The sequence below is a fragment of the Cnephaeus nilssonii genome, assembly GCF_951640355.1.
Source record: "Cnephaeus nilssonii genome assembly, chromosome: 9".
Taxonomy (NCBI): domain Eukaryota; kingdom Metazoa; phylum Chordata; class Mammalia; order Chiroptera; family Vespertilionidae; genus Cnephaeus; species Cnephaeus nilssonii.
The window spans coordinates 38,584,726-38,605,366 of NC_137080.1; the positions used below are offsets into that span (position 1 = coordinate 38,584,726).

Below are 20,641 nucleotides of genomic sequence, written 5' to 3' on the forward strand. Positions count from 1 at the left end.
CAGCGAGCAGCAGGTGCCAGGAGGGGACCACTCTCCCTCCAGGGCCAATCACCTGGTGCACCTCCTCGTAGAGACACACACCTCCCTTGCTCAGCCCTGTTCCCTGGCCTTGCTCAGAGGAACTCAGGTTCCCACGGATGAGGCCGTGAGTTGGCCTGGAATTTTTTCTTTCTATCAGATACAGGAAATTAGATTTGCCCTCTGCTCTGATCACTCTAAAATCATTCTTGGGCACTGATGGGCGTTCTTGGCACCATAGACTTCCAGCCTTTGTAATCAGAGTATCTATTATCACCCTGACTAATGCTGAAGCTCCGACGGGGCGGGATCCAGAGGCAAACGCGATTCCGTGATGCCTCGTCCCCATGTTGAGTGCAGATGTCTTTAAAGGCTGTGGCGTCCTCTCTAATAAGCACACATCTGCATGCAGATGGCTCCAGGGGGCAGCGAGTTTCCCGGCAAAAGTGCCCATGCCAGACAACCTTAGGGGCCTCTTCCAGGTGCAACAAGGAAAAGGCAGGGAAATGTCAAAGAAAACCCAAATTCTCAGCCAAACCATTACGTTGTGAGGCTGTGCTTTTCTCGAGCACCGTGCAACGTGGAGGGAAGAAGGGACAGCAGAGAACCGCTGCACCCTGAGGCTGGAGAGGGGAAACAGAGCGAAGGCTCCCCCACTTCTAATATAGGATTATTCTGTGGGAAAGCGGCCTCACTATTCAGAGCCTCAGCTTTTTTTCTGGCCTGAAAATGGGATTAAGGATTACCCACCCAAGGCTCTTGTATAAGTTATTTACACTGTTTCTGCCAAAGATATTGAATCATTTTACATTGATTGACCCAGTTTTTACAAATATTTACTTAGAGCAATGGAGAAGCCAATGATTACAGACCCTGTAATGAGAGGACACCGTTTGCCACCGAACATTTTGCCCAGGACCTGGTAAAGAAGAGACAGATGCTCAGTAGATGTTTTGGAATGAATGGGGGGAGGGGAAGATGAAAAAGTTCATCCTCAAGAATTTAGATATAACTGGAGCTTACAGACAAGTATGTGCATAATTGTAATGCGAGGCAAAATGGAAAGCATCTTTTAAAAAAAATATTTTTTAAAATTGATTTCAGAAAGGAAGGGAGAGGGAGAGAGAGAGAGAGAAACATCAATGATGAGAGAGAATCATGGATTGGCTGCCTCCTGCACGCCCCACACTGGGGATCAGGCCAGCAACCCAGGCATGTGCCCTGACCGGGAATCGAACCTCTTGCTTCATAGGATGATGCTCAATCACTGAGCCATGCCAGCCAGGCTGGAAAGCATCTTAAGAGAAGAACAAACAAAGATCTGGGGGTTCAAGGTGAAGGAAGGTGACGTTCAGATGGCAGGACACAGAAATGCTGCCCGGGAAGGGTCTCCCTGGGCGCTGATGCGGGTGGAGCCTCTGTGGGAAGGAGGAAGGGTAACTGTCTCCTGGACAGACGCCAAAGCCCCAGCTCAAGGTGGACAAGGGAAGCTGGAGGAACGCCGGGTCACAACCAGGGTGCAGCCACTCACAGCCTTGCTCTGTCACAGGAGGTCACTCAGGCCAGCACCTTGGACTTGAGGGCCAGGTGGGAGCAGGTAGGTGCTCAGGCCCTTGTCCTGGTGTCTAATGGTCTCACTCTCCATGCTCACCCATCCAGCCTCAAGCCCTTCTCCAGACGGGCAGGACGGCAGGCGGCCAAGGAGCAGGAACCCATCCACCTGGACCGTCGAGGACGTGGTCCGGTTCGTGAAAGACGCTGACCCGCAGGCTCTGGGGCCTCACGTGGAGCTCTTCAGAAAGCATGTATGTGTGTGGTGGGCCTGGCCCTGGGGAGGTGGGGTGGGGAGGCATGGGAGGAGGGTGAGGTTCAGGGAGCTGGAGGCTGGGGGTGGTTCTGAACTAAGCTCTGGGGGCACCACTCAAGGAGGCCAGTTCTTCTCAGAGCACAACCACCACTTAGTTTGTTTTAGAGGGATATTTGTCCCATCGGTTCCATCATATTGTCCTTTAACAGGAGTGCCTGTTTTCCTGCCCATCCATGCATCCATCCATCCATCCGTGCATCCATCCATCCATCCATCCATCCATCCATCCATCCATCCATCCGTGCATTCAACAAATATTTATAGCACACCTACGTACGATATGCCAGGCAAACTATTAGTGCCTCGTCCTAAGCAGTTTGAGGGTTAAGTGAGAAGACGCACCCGAGTGTTCAGCATGATGCCTGGTTTGTAGATAGCCTTCAGTTAGCAGGCATTCTTATAATCATGTAGGAGATCCTCAAATATGTAAAGGTGGGAAATGAAAAAAAAAAAAGATAAGAATTCATACCTTACCTGCCAAGCTTACTATGTCAGTTTTCTATTGCTGTGCTACTCAATTCCCACAAATATAGTAGCTTACAACAACACTTTTAAGAAAATTTAATTTATTGGTTAATAAGGTTATATAGGTCTCAATGGACAATGCTATAATACATCATCTGCATATTGTACTGTGTGTTCATTACCCAAAATCAAGTCTTCTTTTGTTGCCAGATATTTGACCCCCTTGCCTCTTCTATCTCGCCCATCCAAGAACAACACAAATTTATTGCTTTATAGGTCACTGGGTCAGAAGTCTGGCAGGGGTCTCACTGGGCTGAGGTCAATGCCAGCAGGACTGACATCCTTTCTGGAGGTTCTCAGGAGAACCTGTTTCCTTGTGTTTTCCAGCATCTGTCTACCCTCATTTCTTGGCTCGTATCCCCTCATCCTCATCCTCAAAGACATAACATTAAGCAGGGTCCTCCTCAGGTTGCTGACTCTTGTTCTTCCTTTCTTCCACAATAAAGGACCCCGTCATTACATTGCTCCCCACTTCCCAGTGACCCAGGATACTCTCTATTATAGAGTCAGCTGATGGGCAGCCTTAGTTCCATCTGCGAACATAATTCCCCTTCGCCAGGTAACCTAGCATGTTCCCAGGTTTCAGGGATTAGGACATAGATGTCTTGGAGCGAGAAGAGGGAGCATTCTTCTGCCGACTACAGTTACCATTAATTTCCCCTGCCTGTCTCTCATTTTATTTGGTGTTTCTGTGGAGAAATCATAACTCTCAGATCTGGGGAGGATCCTTATCTAACCCAGCACTGATATTTATTAGGGATCGATTGGGCCTCACCTAAAGTGGGTCTTATGGGCAAGGACCACAGGGTGGGTTATGTTTAGACAGAGCTGGGTGGGAGGATCCTGGCTGTGGTCTGGAGTGGTGGGAGGTGGTGAAAGTCTAGGGGGTGGGGTAAAGAGAGGCTTTAGGCAATGAGGCCCCTGGGAGGGCCCACAGGTGAGATTGGCCCGCTCTGCATTGTGCCAAGGACATGGAGAGTGAGGGACACAGAGTCAGCACTTCATCAGCACCTGGAGGGCTGGCTAGATGAAGGAGAGGGACTGGTGACCCTTGCACCGTTATAGGAGTCCTGTAATTGTGCCTCCTCCCCAGCCCAGTGCCCCACATTTCTACCCTTTATTTCCAGTGCTCTGAAAATAGCACTAACGGTTAACGAGGAAGCCCAGCCCTACTAGGTCCATGAACTCAACACACATTCTGAAGGGTTCCCATTTTCAGAGACAAATGGGAGCAATGCCAGGACCTCAAGGGATGGGCATTCCCTTCGTAGTTCTTTGTGCTATACCTTGAGATAAAGCAGGTGCATTATGTAGTGGTATACCACCCAGCATTACTGACAGGGCCAAAAAAACACCCAAGTGCCCTCAGAGGGTGTAATTAGCAATCTGGTGATCAGCTAAAGGTAGGTGGGCTTACCCAGAAAAGAAACAAGAGATTAGAGTGATGGATGGAAGTCAGGGCCTTATACCAGCACCTGGCAGGGGTCTCACGGCGCTGAGGTCAAGGTGCCGGCAGGGCTGACCTTCTTTCTGAGGCTCTTAGGAGAATCCGTCGCTCAGGAGAAACGAGTGGAAAGGGAACCACTAGTTTCAGGGTCTAATGGATGACACTTTGTCTCAGTCAGCTCGGCTGCTCTAACAAAGTACCATAGCCGGCTGGCTATGAACAATAGCAATTCATTTCTCAGTTCTGGAGACCAGAAGTCCGAGATCAACCTGGTCTTCGTCGGGTGAGAGCCCCTTCCCAGGTTGTAGATTGTCACCTTCTCATTGTGTAATGACACTAATCCCATTCATGAGGACTTCACTATCGTGACCTAATTACCCCCAAAGTAACCACCTATTGGAGGTGAGGATTTCAACATATGAATGGGGAGGGGTCAGGGAATACTCAGTCCATTGCACACTTCTTGCTCATTTAGCCCTAGATTGGATGAGGAGATGGACATCATATGTGAGATATTGGGACCCTGTTGGAGTTATGTTTAATTCCTTCAATCCTCATAAAGTGGGAATATGAAAGATCCACTGTATTAAATTACCCCAGGGAGAGGAGCATATAAAATTTTTGCTCTATCTTTTAAAGAAGATATTGCGTTGGGACTAAGAACATGTACCTAAGTACATCCGCATTCCCTTACCTCACCCCCTGACCACACTTTCACTGTAGCCACCACCTTACCTCACCCCCTGACCACATTCCCTTACCTCACCCCCTGACCACACTTTCACTGTAGCCATCACTCTGACCATCTTCTGGGTTTCCTTTGTTTGATCCTGTTCCACCAGGAGATTGACGGCAATGCTCTCTTGTTGCTGAAGAGTGACATGATTATGAAATACCTGGGCCTGAAGCTGGGACCTGCGCTGAAACTCTGCTACCATATTGACAAACTGAAGCAGGCCAAGTTCTGAAAGTTTCTAGAAGATAGAAGCAAAATCCAGACAGCAGATCTCAAGATCATCTCTGCCTTATCAACATCCAGCCACCATGGAAAAACAGATTCTCTTCTCAAAACAACAGGCACAAAGACGGGGTCTTTTTACAAAACTCCTTGCCTTTTCAAAAAGTCAACCTGGCCCATTTCAAAGGCTCTTTTGTGTTAATGATTTGCCAAAAAATTACAAAAATGCCTATTACCTGTAACATTCCTAATAGGTTGGTTGCCATCAGAGTGGGTCCTATTTGGACAATGCGAGAGAGTGGGGAACTGAGTACTATCGCCCAAGGTGAACCCTGGAGGGTTCCACGGGTATGAAAAGAACCTTGGTCTCGCTCTGCAGGCCTTGTGGCCACGCCCACCACAGCACCACCTGTCTTTGACTGTGACCCGGGGGCCTATCATTGTGAGCCTTGCTTGATTCAGCTCTGAAAGTTGTCTTTGGAGATAAATGCCTCCCCTTGCACTATCTGGAAAACTTGAATTCTTTTGCTCTCTGAAAGAGAAGAAAACAACAAAAACCCATTTCTATTCCCAGTGATCTGAAGTACTGTGTTATCCCACTAGAGGGCAGACTGCTAATGAGATTTCAGGACCCTCACTCCTGCAGGCTGGTAATTCTGTCCTCAGTAGGAGGGTTAGGGCTTCTGTGAACAAGATCTAGCCTACACAGCATAGGGAATTTATTCCAAGGTCGGCACCACAAATTGCAATCTTGGGAAGACCTAATTACCTCCCAAAGGTATTTGGGAAGAAACCATCTTCTAGAAGGTTCTAGTTCTTAGCCAATCATTATTACGGACTGATGCACAAGCAGCGAAGGCAAGAAATTGGAAGTTCATTCATCCCAGATGGGGCTTTGGAGTTTCTTCTCTTCCAGAATCCTTACTGAGATGTCGATACGTTGGCCCGCCGAACAGTCTTAGTGACATTTAGCCAAGGGTATTTCTTTAAAAAAGAAGAAGAATGTCTCAGCTAAGCTTTGAAATGGGAGTGTTGGTTGCTAGTTACATTGCTGGATTATGTAGTTGTATCTGTGGCTAATTTTTCTAGTCCTTAACAAACACGCAGACATGCTATTATTGGGTTTAATTCCGTTTACAAATAGGTTTTCCTTCTTCGCTGTGGAGTAATAGAAAAAAATTGATTTTCTACCCCTTTGCAGCTGTGTCCAGGGAAGGACAATGCATCCACAATTTACTAGGCAGAAGGACAACTTTGTCTTCATGCTTCTTTTTATCCCTTCCCCTCTCTCTTTTTTTCCTTCCTCTTTCACTGAACAGAAAACATATCTTCAAAATGAATTCACCTTTGCCAGGGGCATTTCCTCTTTCTTAAAAGATAAATAAATAAAAATCCATAGTTGGAGGTGAGGAGATGAAGACCAGACTTTGCCATCTGAAGGGTGAGGATCATAAAGGACCTCAGGGTTTCCCTTGGCCCAAATACACATTAGAAAGTTCACGCCCACCTCCAGGAGGCAGCCTGAGCAGGGGTCTCGGCGGGAGAGTGGAACAGGCTGGGATTTCTGCCCCTCACCCCTCAGCCAGGTGCCCTTGTGCAGGACATGGCCTGCGCAAACCCCAAGGCAGCCCTGGGGAGCTTTGTGAATTGCTTCTTTAGAAATTGGTTAGAATTAGATGAAGATCATAAGAAATACTCCATGCCATGCTGTGAGAGGTCCGGAAACCCCACGACAACCCATGCTTCTCCACTGTTTCTGCTCAACCCTCTGGAACTCATGGTGCCTCTTCCATCAACATATACCTCATTTAGAGACTTTCACAACTTCCCACCCACCCTCACTAGCACCCCCCTCACTACAAAAACATGAACACTGTGCCCCCAGATCGAAACCATCCCCAAACAATGTCAAAGAGATACTTCGGGCAGTTTTCAGGGGTGAGAGATGTGGCCATCTCAAGTCTAGGGGAAAACTCATCCATGTTCACGTGTAACTGCTCTCACGGAGGTGCTATCTCATTTCGCATTAAACTTTAAGCAGGACAGATTGCTGAAGCCATGATATTTAAGGTTTGACTTTTAAAAAATCTCATTACTCTTAAAACGAATGCTGCCATATCAGAGAATAGCCCGGGGAGGAAATTCTCCCTTGCCTGTTTTTGCACTGGAATGCACTTAGCCGACCAAATCATTGTAGCAGTACTGCAATAATAATTAATTTTCACCCCTTTCAAAAATCTTGTCAAACCAGGCAGCCAAATAGCTTAGCAAATGTAAAACATGCCAGGCCATTTCCTCTAAACAGACCTTAAAGAGTCGGGCCGTGTGCGTTGCTCTTGTCTAAATGTGAGCTTATTTGGGGCCCCACACTTGCACAGATGTTGTAGTTGTTATGCCACTGTCGTAGCTTTGCTTCAGGTTGTGACGAATAATGCTATAGTTTTGCGTGTCTCCAAATTAGAGAGAGTGTGTGTTCATGTTCCAAATATTTTCAATTATACTTTTCTTTAAACACTTTTTAAAAAATATAGAGACAATTCTATTGCCTAAGGTGTTTTAAATATTTTATGAAGCACATTATTCCTTTGGTGAAGACTTCAGGTAAAAGATGTGAGGAGTGTGTGTGTGTGTGTGTGTGTGTGTGTGTGTGTGTGTGTGTCCTGACACTGTAGTTGGAAGAGCCTTAGGAAGTGGCTGGGAGTGTATCAGCTTGTGTCTCCAGCTTTGTAACAGGGAGGCAGAACGTGCTTACCTTCTATCGCCAGCAGGGGGCGCCCTGGAGGCAGCTGGGGCCTTCTGGGCCTACCCAACTCGGAGATGACTGAGGCTCACTGCGACTGAAGGGGAGAGGCCCCGCCAGGGAGACCTGTAGGCAAGGAGCAATATTCGTCAGCGTCTGGTTCACTGCCCACCAGAGTGGACACTGGCTCCTGGCGTTTCCCGTCAGCAGGGCTGCCAAGCTTTTTTCCTTCCAGTAGAAAAAAGGAGTGAAGGGCTCCGCCGGAGAATCAAGTACGATATTGAAATACACGGCAAAGGAATGCCGAGCTGAGGCTGGCGTTCAGGAAAAGGAAAGGAAATTAGTGAGGGAGGGGAGGCAAAACTGTAAATTTCTTAGGAAAACAAGAAAAGAGCACCTCTTCTAACAGTCCCAGTCCTTGAAGCTGCAATAGCCTGTTTTTGTATTTGCATCCTGTATGAGATAGTTCTTACTTTTTAAATATTAAATTTATTTTTAAGTTGTTTTTTGAGATTGTTTTAGGAGAATTCTGTCATATATCTGAAGATAGTTGGAAATGCTCAGAGGTGACTAGGAACTGGAGTTTAGTCCTTGTCAGTAGGTCTTGAAAGATGAAAAGTTATGTTTTCTTTCTGAAGAAACAGCCAGGTTTTTATGTGTGTGAGCAGAAGGCGGTGCTGTTCCATGTTTGTTCTGATGGGATACTTTTTCAACTCTTCTCCGATGGGGTCTCATTAAAAAAACCCAAAAATCTCAGATAACAAAACATGGGATGGTGAAGGAGTAGATACATTTTGAAAAATGCAATCTCTTGTTAAGGAGAAGGCGAACACCTGCCCGTGGGTGTGGCTCAGGAACACACGCCAGGCACGGAGTAGAGCTGTCCTGCCACGTGCACCTCCTGTGGCAGGAGACCATGCCGAGGCCAGCGCTGCATCCGGCAGGTGGTGGGACACACACAGGTGCGCACGTGCCTGCGGACGCCCTGTCCTGTCGGTCCGGCAGCCACACCCGCACCCGCACCCGCACCTGAGCTTCCGGCCTGACTCCGCTGTGGCCCCGGGAGGAGCCTGCACTCCCAGGGTGTCCTCCCTCCTCCTCGGAGATGATTCCTTCACGGACAATTGGAAGCTGGAGTTTTGGAAACGCAGCATTTATTTGAAAGAGAATCGCTCTTATTTATGGCCACCAGTTAAATATTACGGAAACATGTCTGCTAACAATTTGCTTTGTGTAATTTGCTCTAATGCTAATAGACAGCAGCTGGGACACTTCCTGTGGTAAATTCCTCTGCGGTTGCAGCGGTATGCTCACACATGGACGGCACCAGAACGCTGCACTCCAGAAGAAAGCCCACGCCGCTCGCCCCGCTCCAGGAAATTCCCCTGACGGAGAAGCAAAAGCACGTTTCCAGTGGAACATTTGCTGTTCTGCACTCTCTGCTTCCCCGAGCAGGGCCCCAGACCTACGCGCCGAAACCCTACAGGAAGGGCTTGGGGTTCTCCTCACGCTGAGCACTGAGTTTGGTTTCCTCCAGAGGAACAGGCAGCACGCAGAGCTGAAGAATGACACCCTCCTCCAGGTCCGAGGGCTGGACCGGAGTTGGTTCTGAGAGGATGGGGCAGGAGAGGAGCAGAGACCCACTCAAGGGCTCAAGCTGGTTCGGCAGCCGATGAAATAATGATGTCAGACAGTGTGGGGACAGAGCATCTTTCTGCCTAAAGCAAGCATGTCAAACTCAAGGCCGGGGGGGGGGGGGGGGAGGAGGGAGGGAGGCCCCTATGCCATGCTTGTCCTAAAGGGTCTAAAATTCCACTTAGACTTGCTCTGGGCTGCCAGCCCACCATGCTCTGCTCTGTAGCTTGACCTCATGACCTGAGCCTTAGAGGCACCTCCGTAGAGGCTTATTGCAAAGGCCAACCCAAATGTCTTCCATTGGAGCCTCCTGTGAAACCTCCCCACAGCCTCGCCTCTCCAAACAGCTCACTATGAAACAGCAGACCCTCACTGGGTGACCCTTCATAGTAAGCGTGTGTGACCCCAGGCTGCCTCCCTCACCAACGCAGCATCCTCAGCTCTCGGGAAGGCCCTCCCTCCCTCTCGGCGCGCGGGAACGCCTTCCCCACAGCCCCGAGAAAGGGCTCTGCCCGGCCACTTCCCATTCGGAGGAGCTCACTCCCATAGGAAGTGGCTTATTTCTTTGTTGGACAGCTCTGGTTGTGAAAGTTATTTCTCAGGGAGACACAGATGTCTGTGAATCAGACGCAGACGTTTGAGAGGGAGCCAGCTCTGCGATCTTTCCCTTTTTAACAGAGCTTGTCCATGCAGTAACCACACCTATTATACAAACTGACATTGGCAAGTGATCCCAGCCCTGCTGCATTAGGATAGAGGAGCAGACACTTGATAGAAATGTAGAACGCGGGTAAGGTCATGGTCGTCAGGTTCATCAGCCCTGTCATAAAACACTAGCAGCATTTTTGTGGCCTCGTGCACACACAGAAAGCGTGGCCTGGAGAATTTTCCGTGCAGTTGTAAATCTGGCTGTGTTCACATAAGCATGTGATAAAGTTACATAAGCCTGTGTGAAAGAATCGATAAGGCCAGGCGCCTCCCAGTTGTTAAACTGTGAAAAAGATGCTTTGGCACGCTGAGGCCCTGTCACTTAATTGTACTGGTTGGTGATAGAATGGATGAAGGAAGCTTTAGTCTAGACAAAAGCAGGTTAGGATTGATGATAGAAAAGTAAATTTTGTGAATTTATGAGAGAGTCACACAGTTTATGACCCCCCATGCCCAAGTCAGATGTCGTGCTTTGTGCATGCATGAGTGAGCGTGTATTTGAGCAAATGCAACGAGAAGTGGGAATTGGGGAAGGTTTGAGAAGGGATTGCAAAGGAGATTTTGCTTTTTAGAGCACTCTCTCTTAGAACTACCTAGCAAGGATTTAGAAATCAGACCCAAAAGTATGCCAAGTATGTAGTTGATGTAGCTTGCTTAGATAAAATTCTGGAGCAGATTCTGGAGCAGATAGATTTTCTATAAAAATGCTACCATCTTGGTACTTGGAAGAAGTAGGTACTATCTAGCACCTTGCCTAGTACCTGCCATATAAAAGGCACCTCATTAATATGCCTTGGCTGACTGACTGAATGAATGGTTGACCAGTGTTCATATTTTCTCCAAAAAGCCACTAGTTTTCTTGAAGCCCATTATCTTCACCGAAAGAAAATTGCCCAAAGGAGCAGACCACAGGAGGAGCACAAGGCCTTTCATTTCCTCTGGCTCTTCAGGTGCTCAGATCGGTCAACCTCCACAGTCACTGACTTGTATTTCACTCATGTTTTTTTGGTTTTTTTAATAATGTTGTGTTTCTTTTTTAAAAATATATTTTTATTGATTTCAGAGAGGAAGGGAGAGGGAGAGAGAGATAGAAACATGAATAATGAGAGAGAATCATTAATCGGCTGCCTCCTGCACGCCCCACACTGGGGATCAAGCCCGAAACCCGGGAATGTGCCCTGACCGGGAATCGAACTACGACCTCCTGGTTCATAGGTCAATGCTCAACCACTGAGCCACGCCGGCTGGGCTCACTCATGTCTTTTTGTCTTAAGATTTCCCATTCTGCTTGGCCTAATGCTCCACTGCAAGCATTAGAGAGTAATAATGGGTTGTTTACAACTTCACTTTTAAAACATCTTTTCTCAATCCATGATGCCTCTCAGAAATGAGCAGGGTTTCCATCAGCTGGTGAACTGCAGAGAGCTCTTTCATGACCCCATACACTCCCAATACCTTGCTCACCTTGGGAAGGAGGCCAGCCCAGCTGGGCCTTCCCCGCAAGCCACTCTGATGTGTGCCGATGGTAGGAAGACCGAGAATATGCAGCCCACAGGAAACGGGTAGATGAGAACTTCCCAGGTCCTCTTCCATTTTTTACTCATCTCCTCCCTTGAAAACAGAATTAGAATTATCAGGGGATTCTCTTTTCCCCCAAATGGTTACATACGAGCTTTGAGCATAGAATCACATGACCATTTTTTTTTCCATAACCACAACAAAACGTAGAGTGTTTCACCTTCAAAGAAATCACCTCAAAAGCCTGAGTGCGTGTTCCAATTCGTTGTCATTGCTCCGAATATTTTTAGTACATCTCTTTTGGGGGCATCTTTAGAAGCTAGGACACATTCTTTTCCAAGTGATGTTGGAAGCCCATTGTGGTCATGTGAGGGTGCATTTTTTTCTTCTGAAGTGAGCCAAAGCCCTTGGGGTGGTGTCTGGTGGACTAACAGGTGTAAAGTGATGTGTCTCCATACTCATTAGGTCTTTTCCTTGCATGTTTTCTTACGGGGTACAAATGGTTTGTGCAATAACAGCCACAATTCATTTGTTAATTTAAATATATAGACAGATATCAGTGTAAGGGGCTGCAATGTATAGACTACTTTGAAGGCCAATATTAAGTTCGCTTTAAAGTAATCTCATTCTGTATCTTTAGTCATTGTTAGCTGAGGATATTGTGATATGTGCAAATACACAGAGACAGCCCTCATACCTAGAATGCTAGAATCCCAGAGGAACTGGGAGGAAGAAGCTTGAGGGACACCTGAATGGCTCACCTCCAGTGACGAGACTTCTTCACCCTCTCTCCCACGGGTTCCACACCGCCTGGTAGGGGCAGATATGGTGCAATGCAAAAGAAACAAGCTCTCCGAGTTACTGCCCACCACACCTCCATCTCCCCATCTGGAAAACGAGGCGGCATCCAGATGACCTTTAAAGGCATTTCCAGCTCAGTTCTCTTCAGCAAAGGCCAGTGGGGCTATTGGTTCCTCGCTCTTCTGCTTCATGACTTCCAGGTTCTCCTGTCTGATCTCATCTAGATACCTTCTCTCCCAGGCTCATTACTCCTCCTCAAAGCCTGGTAACCATCACTTTGCTATCCTTTCTCATCATTTTTTACTTTCCATTTCTTGCTCCTGTCTCTTCATGTTTCTTTGTTTTCTCTTTTTCCCTATTCCACCAGCTCAAATGCCTTTTGGGAAGGAAAGGGGTAGAGAGAGAAATAAAGAATTAGCAAGTTGCCTCTTCTCTCCCTGGCTTGGCAGTCTTGACCCTGGCCTGCCTTCCCCTGTCCCATCGTCACCCGCCCACAGCACTCCTTGGCTCTGTCATACGTCCAGCCCAATGTCCACTTGTTCTTTCCATTTTCAAGGTCTAGTCCTTTCCGTCTGTCCTTGAGTTTGGGAACAAGAGTCTAATCCCTTTTGACTGCTCTATACTGTGACTCACTCTGACGGCTCACTAATAACCGTCATCAGCCTTCCTCAAGCACAAGCCCAAATGCCCATCCCACTCGGTGGGTTTCCCTCCTCCTTCAGCCCTGAAGGTCAAGAGTCATGTGACCTGGAGCCCATCTGACATACCTCTTGAGAAGCATGAGTTGAGTTGTTTTTCTCAGCCATGCTGCCTCCTGCCATCTGTACGGAGTCACTCTCACAACCAGTAGCAATTCCGGTCATTCCAAGTCCTTTATAGAACATGTAGCTTTGTCCAAACCCACTGACTGCATCTACAAGTGACCAAAGCCAGGCCAGTGTGTCTGTTTAAGTGAGAAGGGTCCAGCCAGGACCATAGATGAGGCACAATGATGACATCAGAAGCATTTCTGGGATAAGGTTTTGTTTTTAGACATTTACAAGTCTGCGGAGATGTGTGCAATATTAAGTGGCTTGAGTGTGGGCAAGGGAAGATGATGATGTATTTCCCAAAAGGAAATGTGGTTTAGGGGAGGGGAAAAGGCAGCAAAATTTTGGAAAGGGGATGCTCTATTCCTGGCCTTTATCCAGCACAATCACACACCCTCGAGGTCTGTCTGGAAGTTAAACTTGTTTCCTCTGCAGGAACTCAAAGTGTTTCTGCCCAAGTGTGAGAGAGTTTGGAGGACTGACTTATTTGTGTGCATATTCATGTGTACATTTCTATCATGTCATAAACCTCAATATTGAATCTGCGGTCATTGTTCAGCGATATCTTTGATCACTTGAAGATTTTTTTAAAAAGTGAGTTCTCATCTCATCCAGAAATTTTGAAATATCAGTTACTTCATATAGCAGACATTTCCATTTTACTGACGTAGTTGATTAGAATGTTTCTCTTCTGTAAATACCTAGAAATAATTTTGTTAATATAAAGATTTTATACTTTACCTACATTTGTAGATAAATTTTACTTTTTATTCTGTACATACAAGAAAACTAAATCAATGAATAAAATAAAATCATTTCATCATAATTGTCTTCTGTTGCTATTGTCTCTCTACATTCACAGTAAAAACTTTTTGTTAATTAGGTGCCATTGTAACCTCTCTAAGCATCATGAGGCCCGAAGGTTTGTGTTTTACTCGAAGGTTGGTGTTTTACTCGCCATGAGAGGCTGTAATTATTTGACAAGGCTCTTGCTAAATAATGAGGGCATCTGAGTAAGCGGAAATCCATGTTCTCTACGCTTGTGAGGTTGAATGCTGATGATTGAAATGTTATGCCTTTTGTTTTGGAAGCTGAGGGGCTTATTTTCAGATTCTTTCTTTCTGTAACTCGGCCTTAGTTAATCTCATGTTTCTACTGCTTTATTCTACCTCTCTCCCCGATATGCCCAGGCAGGAGGCTTTCTGATCTCTCTCCATCTGGGAGAGTGGCAGCTGCAACCTCTCTCTGGGGAAAGCTTCTGTCTTTAACGTGCACTGCATGAAAGAGCCAGGAACCAAGGGTGCAAATAGGTCACCACCTCATCTCCGAGGTCACCACCTCATCTCCAAGGTCACCTCCTCATCTCCCAAAGAGAAAAGCAGGGTTGACCACATGTCCTTTTCCCTACCTAGATGGTCTTCCCTCCCTTCTAATTAAAGACTTTTAAAGGGTGGGTGTGTGCATATTCATATGTGCATTTATGGTTGAGTTAGGGAATTTGAGACAATGGTCATCGAGCGAAAGTTTGTGCGTCCTTTGTTTGTCTGAGGCACGTGTGCAAAGGAACTGGTGTAAGTGCTGTGGGTACTCTACCAGTAATTACTTGAAAATCCATTGTGCTTTCACCTTTTGTGGGCATAATGTAATTTGGGAACGTTGCTTCAACTCCATGCTTTATTTAGAAGTGCTCTGGGAGTGTGGAGCTTTGAGTTTAGGAAATGGTGTAGAGTTAGGACCTAGCTTTTTTTTTTTTAAATACCAATGGATCTAATTTTGCAGACCAGAAATCAGTGAATAGAACTCATTGTAATGGGGAACAGCATTTACATAGGAGAGAAAGAGCAGTAAACTCTGCCATCTGGGGAAAGAGCCTCTCCTTAATGTTTGCTCTTTGCAAGCATGATGCAATCAGCGTTTCCTAATATTGGGACAATCCCCTCACCTCCAAGTGTTCCTATGTAATTGTGTCACATAATGGGAAATTATAACAGGCAATTTGGTTCTGTAATTCAGTTTGCAAAGCATGCAAACATAAGATAACTAGGTTACATGCAAATAGGCATTACACTAAGGTACAAAAATCAGGGGGAGAAAAGATGCTGTGTCCATAACTTAGAAACAACCTGAATTTTATTCCTCATGTGCCTCAAAGCATAGTTTATTAAAGTATTTATCCTCTAGTTTAACTTCATCATGAACAGTTTATACAGATACATTATCTGTGTATGAACATACAGGTATTCTACTGCATATATTTACAAATCTCTCATCTGCAATAAGCAGGCTCCCAGCAAAGCATGTTCTTTAGGAGTGAGTTGATGTGCTCATTTCATTTTTACAATGTACAGTGTTTTAATGAATAGACTATTATATAAAGACATCCTATCAAAATGTGCTTTTAATTTTTCAAAGCCTTTTTGCTGTTGTTTGTAACTTTTTCCTTTGGGCCAATTCTTTCATTATTGAGAGCTCTGTTTTTGATGTACTCCCTTAAACAGTGACTGGTAGGTACACTATAGTCAGATATGTACAGTTTCATGAAATAATACTGGCCTTAATGATTTTAATATTTGGGCGTGTTTGTTTTTAATTTTGGAAGCAGTATGTGTGTGTGTGTGTTTTTCTAGTACAGTGTATCATGGGCCTGAGAGTGATTCAATATAATTTCTAAGTCTTAAGATTCCAAGACAGTGCAGTATTTTCTGTTCATGCTGTAAAAAGTATTTCTGTATTTTTAATAAAGAATGGAATTTATATGAGCCTGTGTATATGTTACCTGATCAACTTCTTGGTGTCCCTTATTTCCTTGGAACTAGCTGCCATAAGTAGATAGCAAGGAAAAGCCTTTCAAAGGCCTAATTCACAGCTAAGGGCGGCCCTCCGTGGGGCCAGGCCAGTGCTGCTGGCTTGGGAGTGACTTGCTGCAGGAGCTCAGGGCTCTCAATGGACTATACTTCCCGTCTCCCTGACCTTCCCATTCTGGCCTGTGACTACGAGGGGGCAGCCCAGACAGGGAAGGAACCTGAGACTGGTCAGAGCCCCCAGGTAAGTGTCTGCCCAGGGTCATCATGGTGGACTAGTCTCTCTTCTAGGATCTCCTTCCTCTTGGTCGGTCATCAGGGGTAAGAGGGCTGTCCCCTCTGGTAGTCTGGAGGATTGAAATCAATCACAGTGCTTGGAAAGCCCCCCTACTCGGTATCTGTTGACTCTGGAATCCTATTCTAGGCTGTTGGTTCCGGGCAGTTGGCATGCTACATGTATTCCTGTCTTTTTTCTGGCCTGTGACTGTAGCTGCTTGGGGGTCACGATTGTTCCTGGGTTTTGATCCTGCTCTCACTTGACCAGTTCCCTTCTCAGAGGCCTCCCTCCTGACTCTAGTGTTTTGCAATGATCCTTGACAAAGGCTGCATGGTTTTCAATGAAACCATTGGGCGGAGGGAGTAGAGGGTGAGTCAGTGTTGTTTGAGGCTGAGGCCAGCAAGGAAGGCCCAGGACAGCTCTTGGGGAAAGCTGGGTGCCAACGCCAAAGCCTTCTCTCACTACCTGCCCTTGGTTTGCTTCCAACCTAATAGACCCTGAAAATACTAACCTTGTTACATGCTCTGCCCTGACAAAACCGTTTCCAGGCTCATGTCCCCTCTCTCCTCCAACACAGGTCCAAGCTAGGTGGCCTTTCTCATATGTCCATAAAGTTTCTGAGCCACTCAAGGAAACCCACTTGCAACTACCCTAAGGATCCCTTGTCTCCTCCAACAGTTAGACACAAACTCTGCACACTCAGCTTCTATGGCTTTTCCCTTGTTGTTGTTGTCCTGAACATAAAAGGTCCAAGGGGAAGAAATCCCGAAGTAAATGTTACATGTATTCCTGTCTTTTTCTGTCACATCTGAACATAGATTTGGCCACTTGAACACCTGTAGACCTGGAGAGGAAGGAGGGACCCCATGATGAAGGGAGGAACTGGCCCCAGATTAAAGCGTCTGTGTGGTGGGAAGCTGACATCACTGAAGGGTGGGAACAGCACAGCTGGCGTGCATGGGCAGGTGTGAAGCTGATGTACAGGCATGTACACACCTGAACGTCTGTATGTACATGCACTGCCCCCACCTCATTCCCTGTTTCTTAAGAGCCAGAAGCTAGATTGGATCAGAAGCCACAAACCTGGGTTTTAGTCCCGCTCTCCCCACTGATATGCTGAGGGCATTGGGCAAGTCCTTCACCTATGCAGACCCCAGGGAGTTGCACCAGCTGAGGTTCACGTCCCCCACCCCCCACCCTGGCCCCCTCCAATAGCTCACGGATCTGTGACTGAGCAGCAGAACAGACCATTTATGAGTAGACTCTTTTTTTTTCATGATCCTGAGAGTCCTGAGCTGGTAGGATCCATCAGGGCCCCATAGGGAAGAGAGAGATTATTCAGCTGAGACCAAAATGATGACCTACCTCAGGGGTCTCTCTCCTAAGAATCTACAAGGAAAGTAGTTCTGGAGAACACAATGGAGTTGATTTTTGCAGGCGAGTCACCAGAAAGAAGGATTTTCTGCATACTCCGTGAACCACTGCGGAAGATCTACTGCTCCATCCCAGGAATCGAAAGCACCATCGCACACTTTGAGTGCACACAGATCTTGCCTTCTGATCTCTGGCTAAGAACTCCCATTCATTATAGTGCTCAATGAACGCGCACATTTTCCCATTACCCTTTTCATAAAAATATCATTTTTTACGTGGACATGCTATTCTCCTTGAACTCTTCACCAAGGTTAATTCGATATCCATCTAGGAGTTGCTCCTAACTTATCGTTAACCCATTAGTGGAAACAATAAAAAATACTGAAAGGCAAAGGCTATTTAGATGGGAGGTATTTCTATAAAATCCCCTGGGGTTGGGAAGTGGGGGGGGGGGGGTGTCAGTGGATCTGACAGTAGCTCTGTTGCTGTTTTCAGATTAACAGGTTTGGCAAGGAGGTTTTGTTAGCAGCAGTTAATCAGCGAATCCCATTACTTAATGAGGTTATCACTCTTAGCAAAAGCTGCAAATTACAGTTTCTTTCTCTCCAGGCTGAGGATAACATCCCTAAAATTTTGCATCTACAAGTAGAATCTTATTAGCAGAAAACGGGGAAACAGAAGCACATTGAAGATGCCATTTGTGTACAACTCAGACTGATGTTTTTAATCCCCAAAATTTGCAGCCATGTTAGCCTGCCACTCATCTTCTCCCCCGTTGTGTGGTGCTGGTGTGGACTGTGAATGAGAAAGAGGTAGGAAGACGCTCCTTTGTTCACCACCAGCTGCAGGAGACACGCTCTCCTGTCCACCGAGAAAAAACTCATAAGCCTGCAAAAGCCTCGCTCCGTCACCCCCCACCTCAGGTGCATCTCCCGTCAACGTAGAAGGAGACTTTCCATGATTAAGTGATGCCGGAGAGCCACTTTCTTTCCACAAAGCCACCTCCATTAACCCCAGTGACTCTCACTACGCATCTCATCACAGGGCCCTCAGAGTAGCCTGTGAACTATGCCCCCCTGACTTCTCACCTCTCCCAACTCCACCCCTTTGCTCCTGCTGGTGTTTAAATCCCACAGCCTCGTTTGCCAAACTCCCTCTTCCCGAGTTCATGCACATTCACCCTTCCCTCTTCCGTGGGGCCCGAGAACCTCAGGGAAGAACCAGGTGGCGTCAGCCTTGCTCTCCTACCAAGACAGCAGCGTCATGTCCCCTGAGGAAGGGGAGGTGGTGTGATGGTGAGAGCAGAATGCAGCGGATGCGAAGTGCTGTGGGAGCCCCTCAGACACGGGGTGAGGAAAGCTGTTCCCTCCGTGCAAAATACAGCGCTGGGAGGAAGTGTGTGGGAGCCAGGAGAACATTTTGTGCAGTGTTCTGGTCAGCATCACCTCCAGTGTCTGAGCACCAGCCCGACGCTCACAGACGGAGGCCCAGCAGGCCACGGCTCCACTTTCCAGTTCAGCTGTTTTGTTTTGTTTGTTTGTTTTTCCTTTTAGCTCAAAAAGCTCCAGAAGGGATGAAATTGAGAGTTTTTCTGGTGCAGGGTGTCGTGTGTATGCACCGAGTCCCTCTGCCTTGGTCCAGTGGTCCATGACATTTTCCCTCCCTCCCTTTCCCTCTCCTCCACCACCCCTCTCGCCCACCCTCCCACACATCCTCTGGGTGCCCAGCATGTCTTCGAGCTGCATGTAATTTCCCCCAGGAAGGACTCTTCATACATTTCCAGTCAAACACTTTCCCCTTTCAGTTGCACCTCTGCATCCGTCCCCCACTTGGCTCTCAAAGCACTTCTTGGTGTTTTATTTCCTCCTCTTGCCTCCTCCACCCCCAACTCCGTGCGTGTCTCACAGCCTTACATTTTCCACCAGCGAACACACTTCCAGGGCCTTGGTGACTTGTGAAAATTCCTTCCAAACTTGTCTCCTGGAAACAGGATGGCAGATGAAAGATTTCTTCATTAAAATTAGGCTCTTTAAAGACTCATTCAGTAAAAGCTCTGAGCATCCCCAATAGGCCTCTGGCTGCATGGAGCTGGGGAAGGGGCCAGAAGGAGGCCTGGGCCCCCGGGAAGGCTAGAACCGGGGTTTCCACCCCCCCCTTGCTGACACAGAATCCCTCCCCCGGGCAGGGAGGTGTGGGGCCCGATGGGTCATTGCCTCTCTTCCTACCCATTGCTCACACTGTGACTGCTGCTGGACTGGCTCCTGCGCGAGGTGGCTGGAGGCCCTCATGACCCGCTGTTCTCGGGGAGCGGGATATGATTTATGACTTGAGAAGCTGGTCAAGGCTCTGGATGTAATTCCAAGCTGTGATTTCTCATTCGGGCTCCTCATGTTTGATTATGCAGCTGGGCGGCGTCCACTCTCCAAGGCAGCTTTCGAGACATGAGCCAGTTCCCAGCTGGGGGTTTCACTGGACCAGCAGAGTGCAATCGGAGCTGGGAGGAAACTCCCGTGCAGGGCTTTAGGAAATGCGGGGCCTGGGAAAGAGGTTGTCTGACTCCGGCTGGAAGCAGGTGGGAAGGAGGCACCCAACTCGTCCCTCGTCTGAGCCAGGCTCACACCGGGTGCGTCATGCGCAGCAAGCATCTCGCTGACTCCTCAAATGCCCCTGCTCTGGGGGCACTCGGAGGGCAAGGCGGGCGCATGGAGGATGGGCTAGGCACGTTACTGGCGCAAACTGGGACACCTGAGAGACTGTCAGGCCTGTGGTGCCTCCATGACCACGAAGGCCTGGTGATCTGGTCTTATGATTAGGCCTCTGTTCTCGGCAAGAACCGGCTCTCACAGGCCTGTCCTCAGCCTGGGCAGCCTCTTTCTACTCCTTTTCGGGACTTGGGATATAAGCCTCTAAAAAGCTAATGAGATACAAAGCACAAAACTAGGCAGAGAGTTTATCTTTTGCCACCTGGCCCACTGAAGGCAACCACAAATAAAACACTTTCTCAGCATGTGCACAAGGTCATTCCTGCGCATCCTATTGGCCAAAGAAGTCACAAGGCCCAGCTCAGATTCAAGGGAGGGGAAATAGGCCTCTGGGAGGAGTAGGATAGACAGACAGCAGCAATGGCAGGGATCATTGAAGCTGTCTTCATAACCTACTGCGA

At 47.4% G+C, this 20,641-nt stretch overlaps 1 protein-coding gene across 1 annotated transcript in view; it reads left to right on the plus strand.

Annotated features, from left to right (window-relative positions):
- Positions 1–5,320, plus strand: part of SCML4 (Scm polycomb group protein like 4) — a gene marked incomplete at its 5' end in the record, with an annotated part of 44,896 nt that extends 39,576 nt beyond the window's left edge. Inside the window, 2 exon segments of the mRNA XM_079779670.1 lie at positions 1,678–1,823; positions 4,700–5,320. Coding sequence (XP_079635796.1) covers positions 1,678–1,823; positions 4,700–4,825 — 272 coding nt within the window. The 3' untranslated portion in view covers positions 4,826–5,320.
- Positions 5,321–20,641: the final 15,321 nt, after the last annotated feature.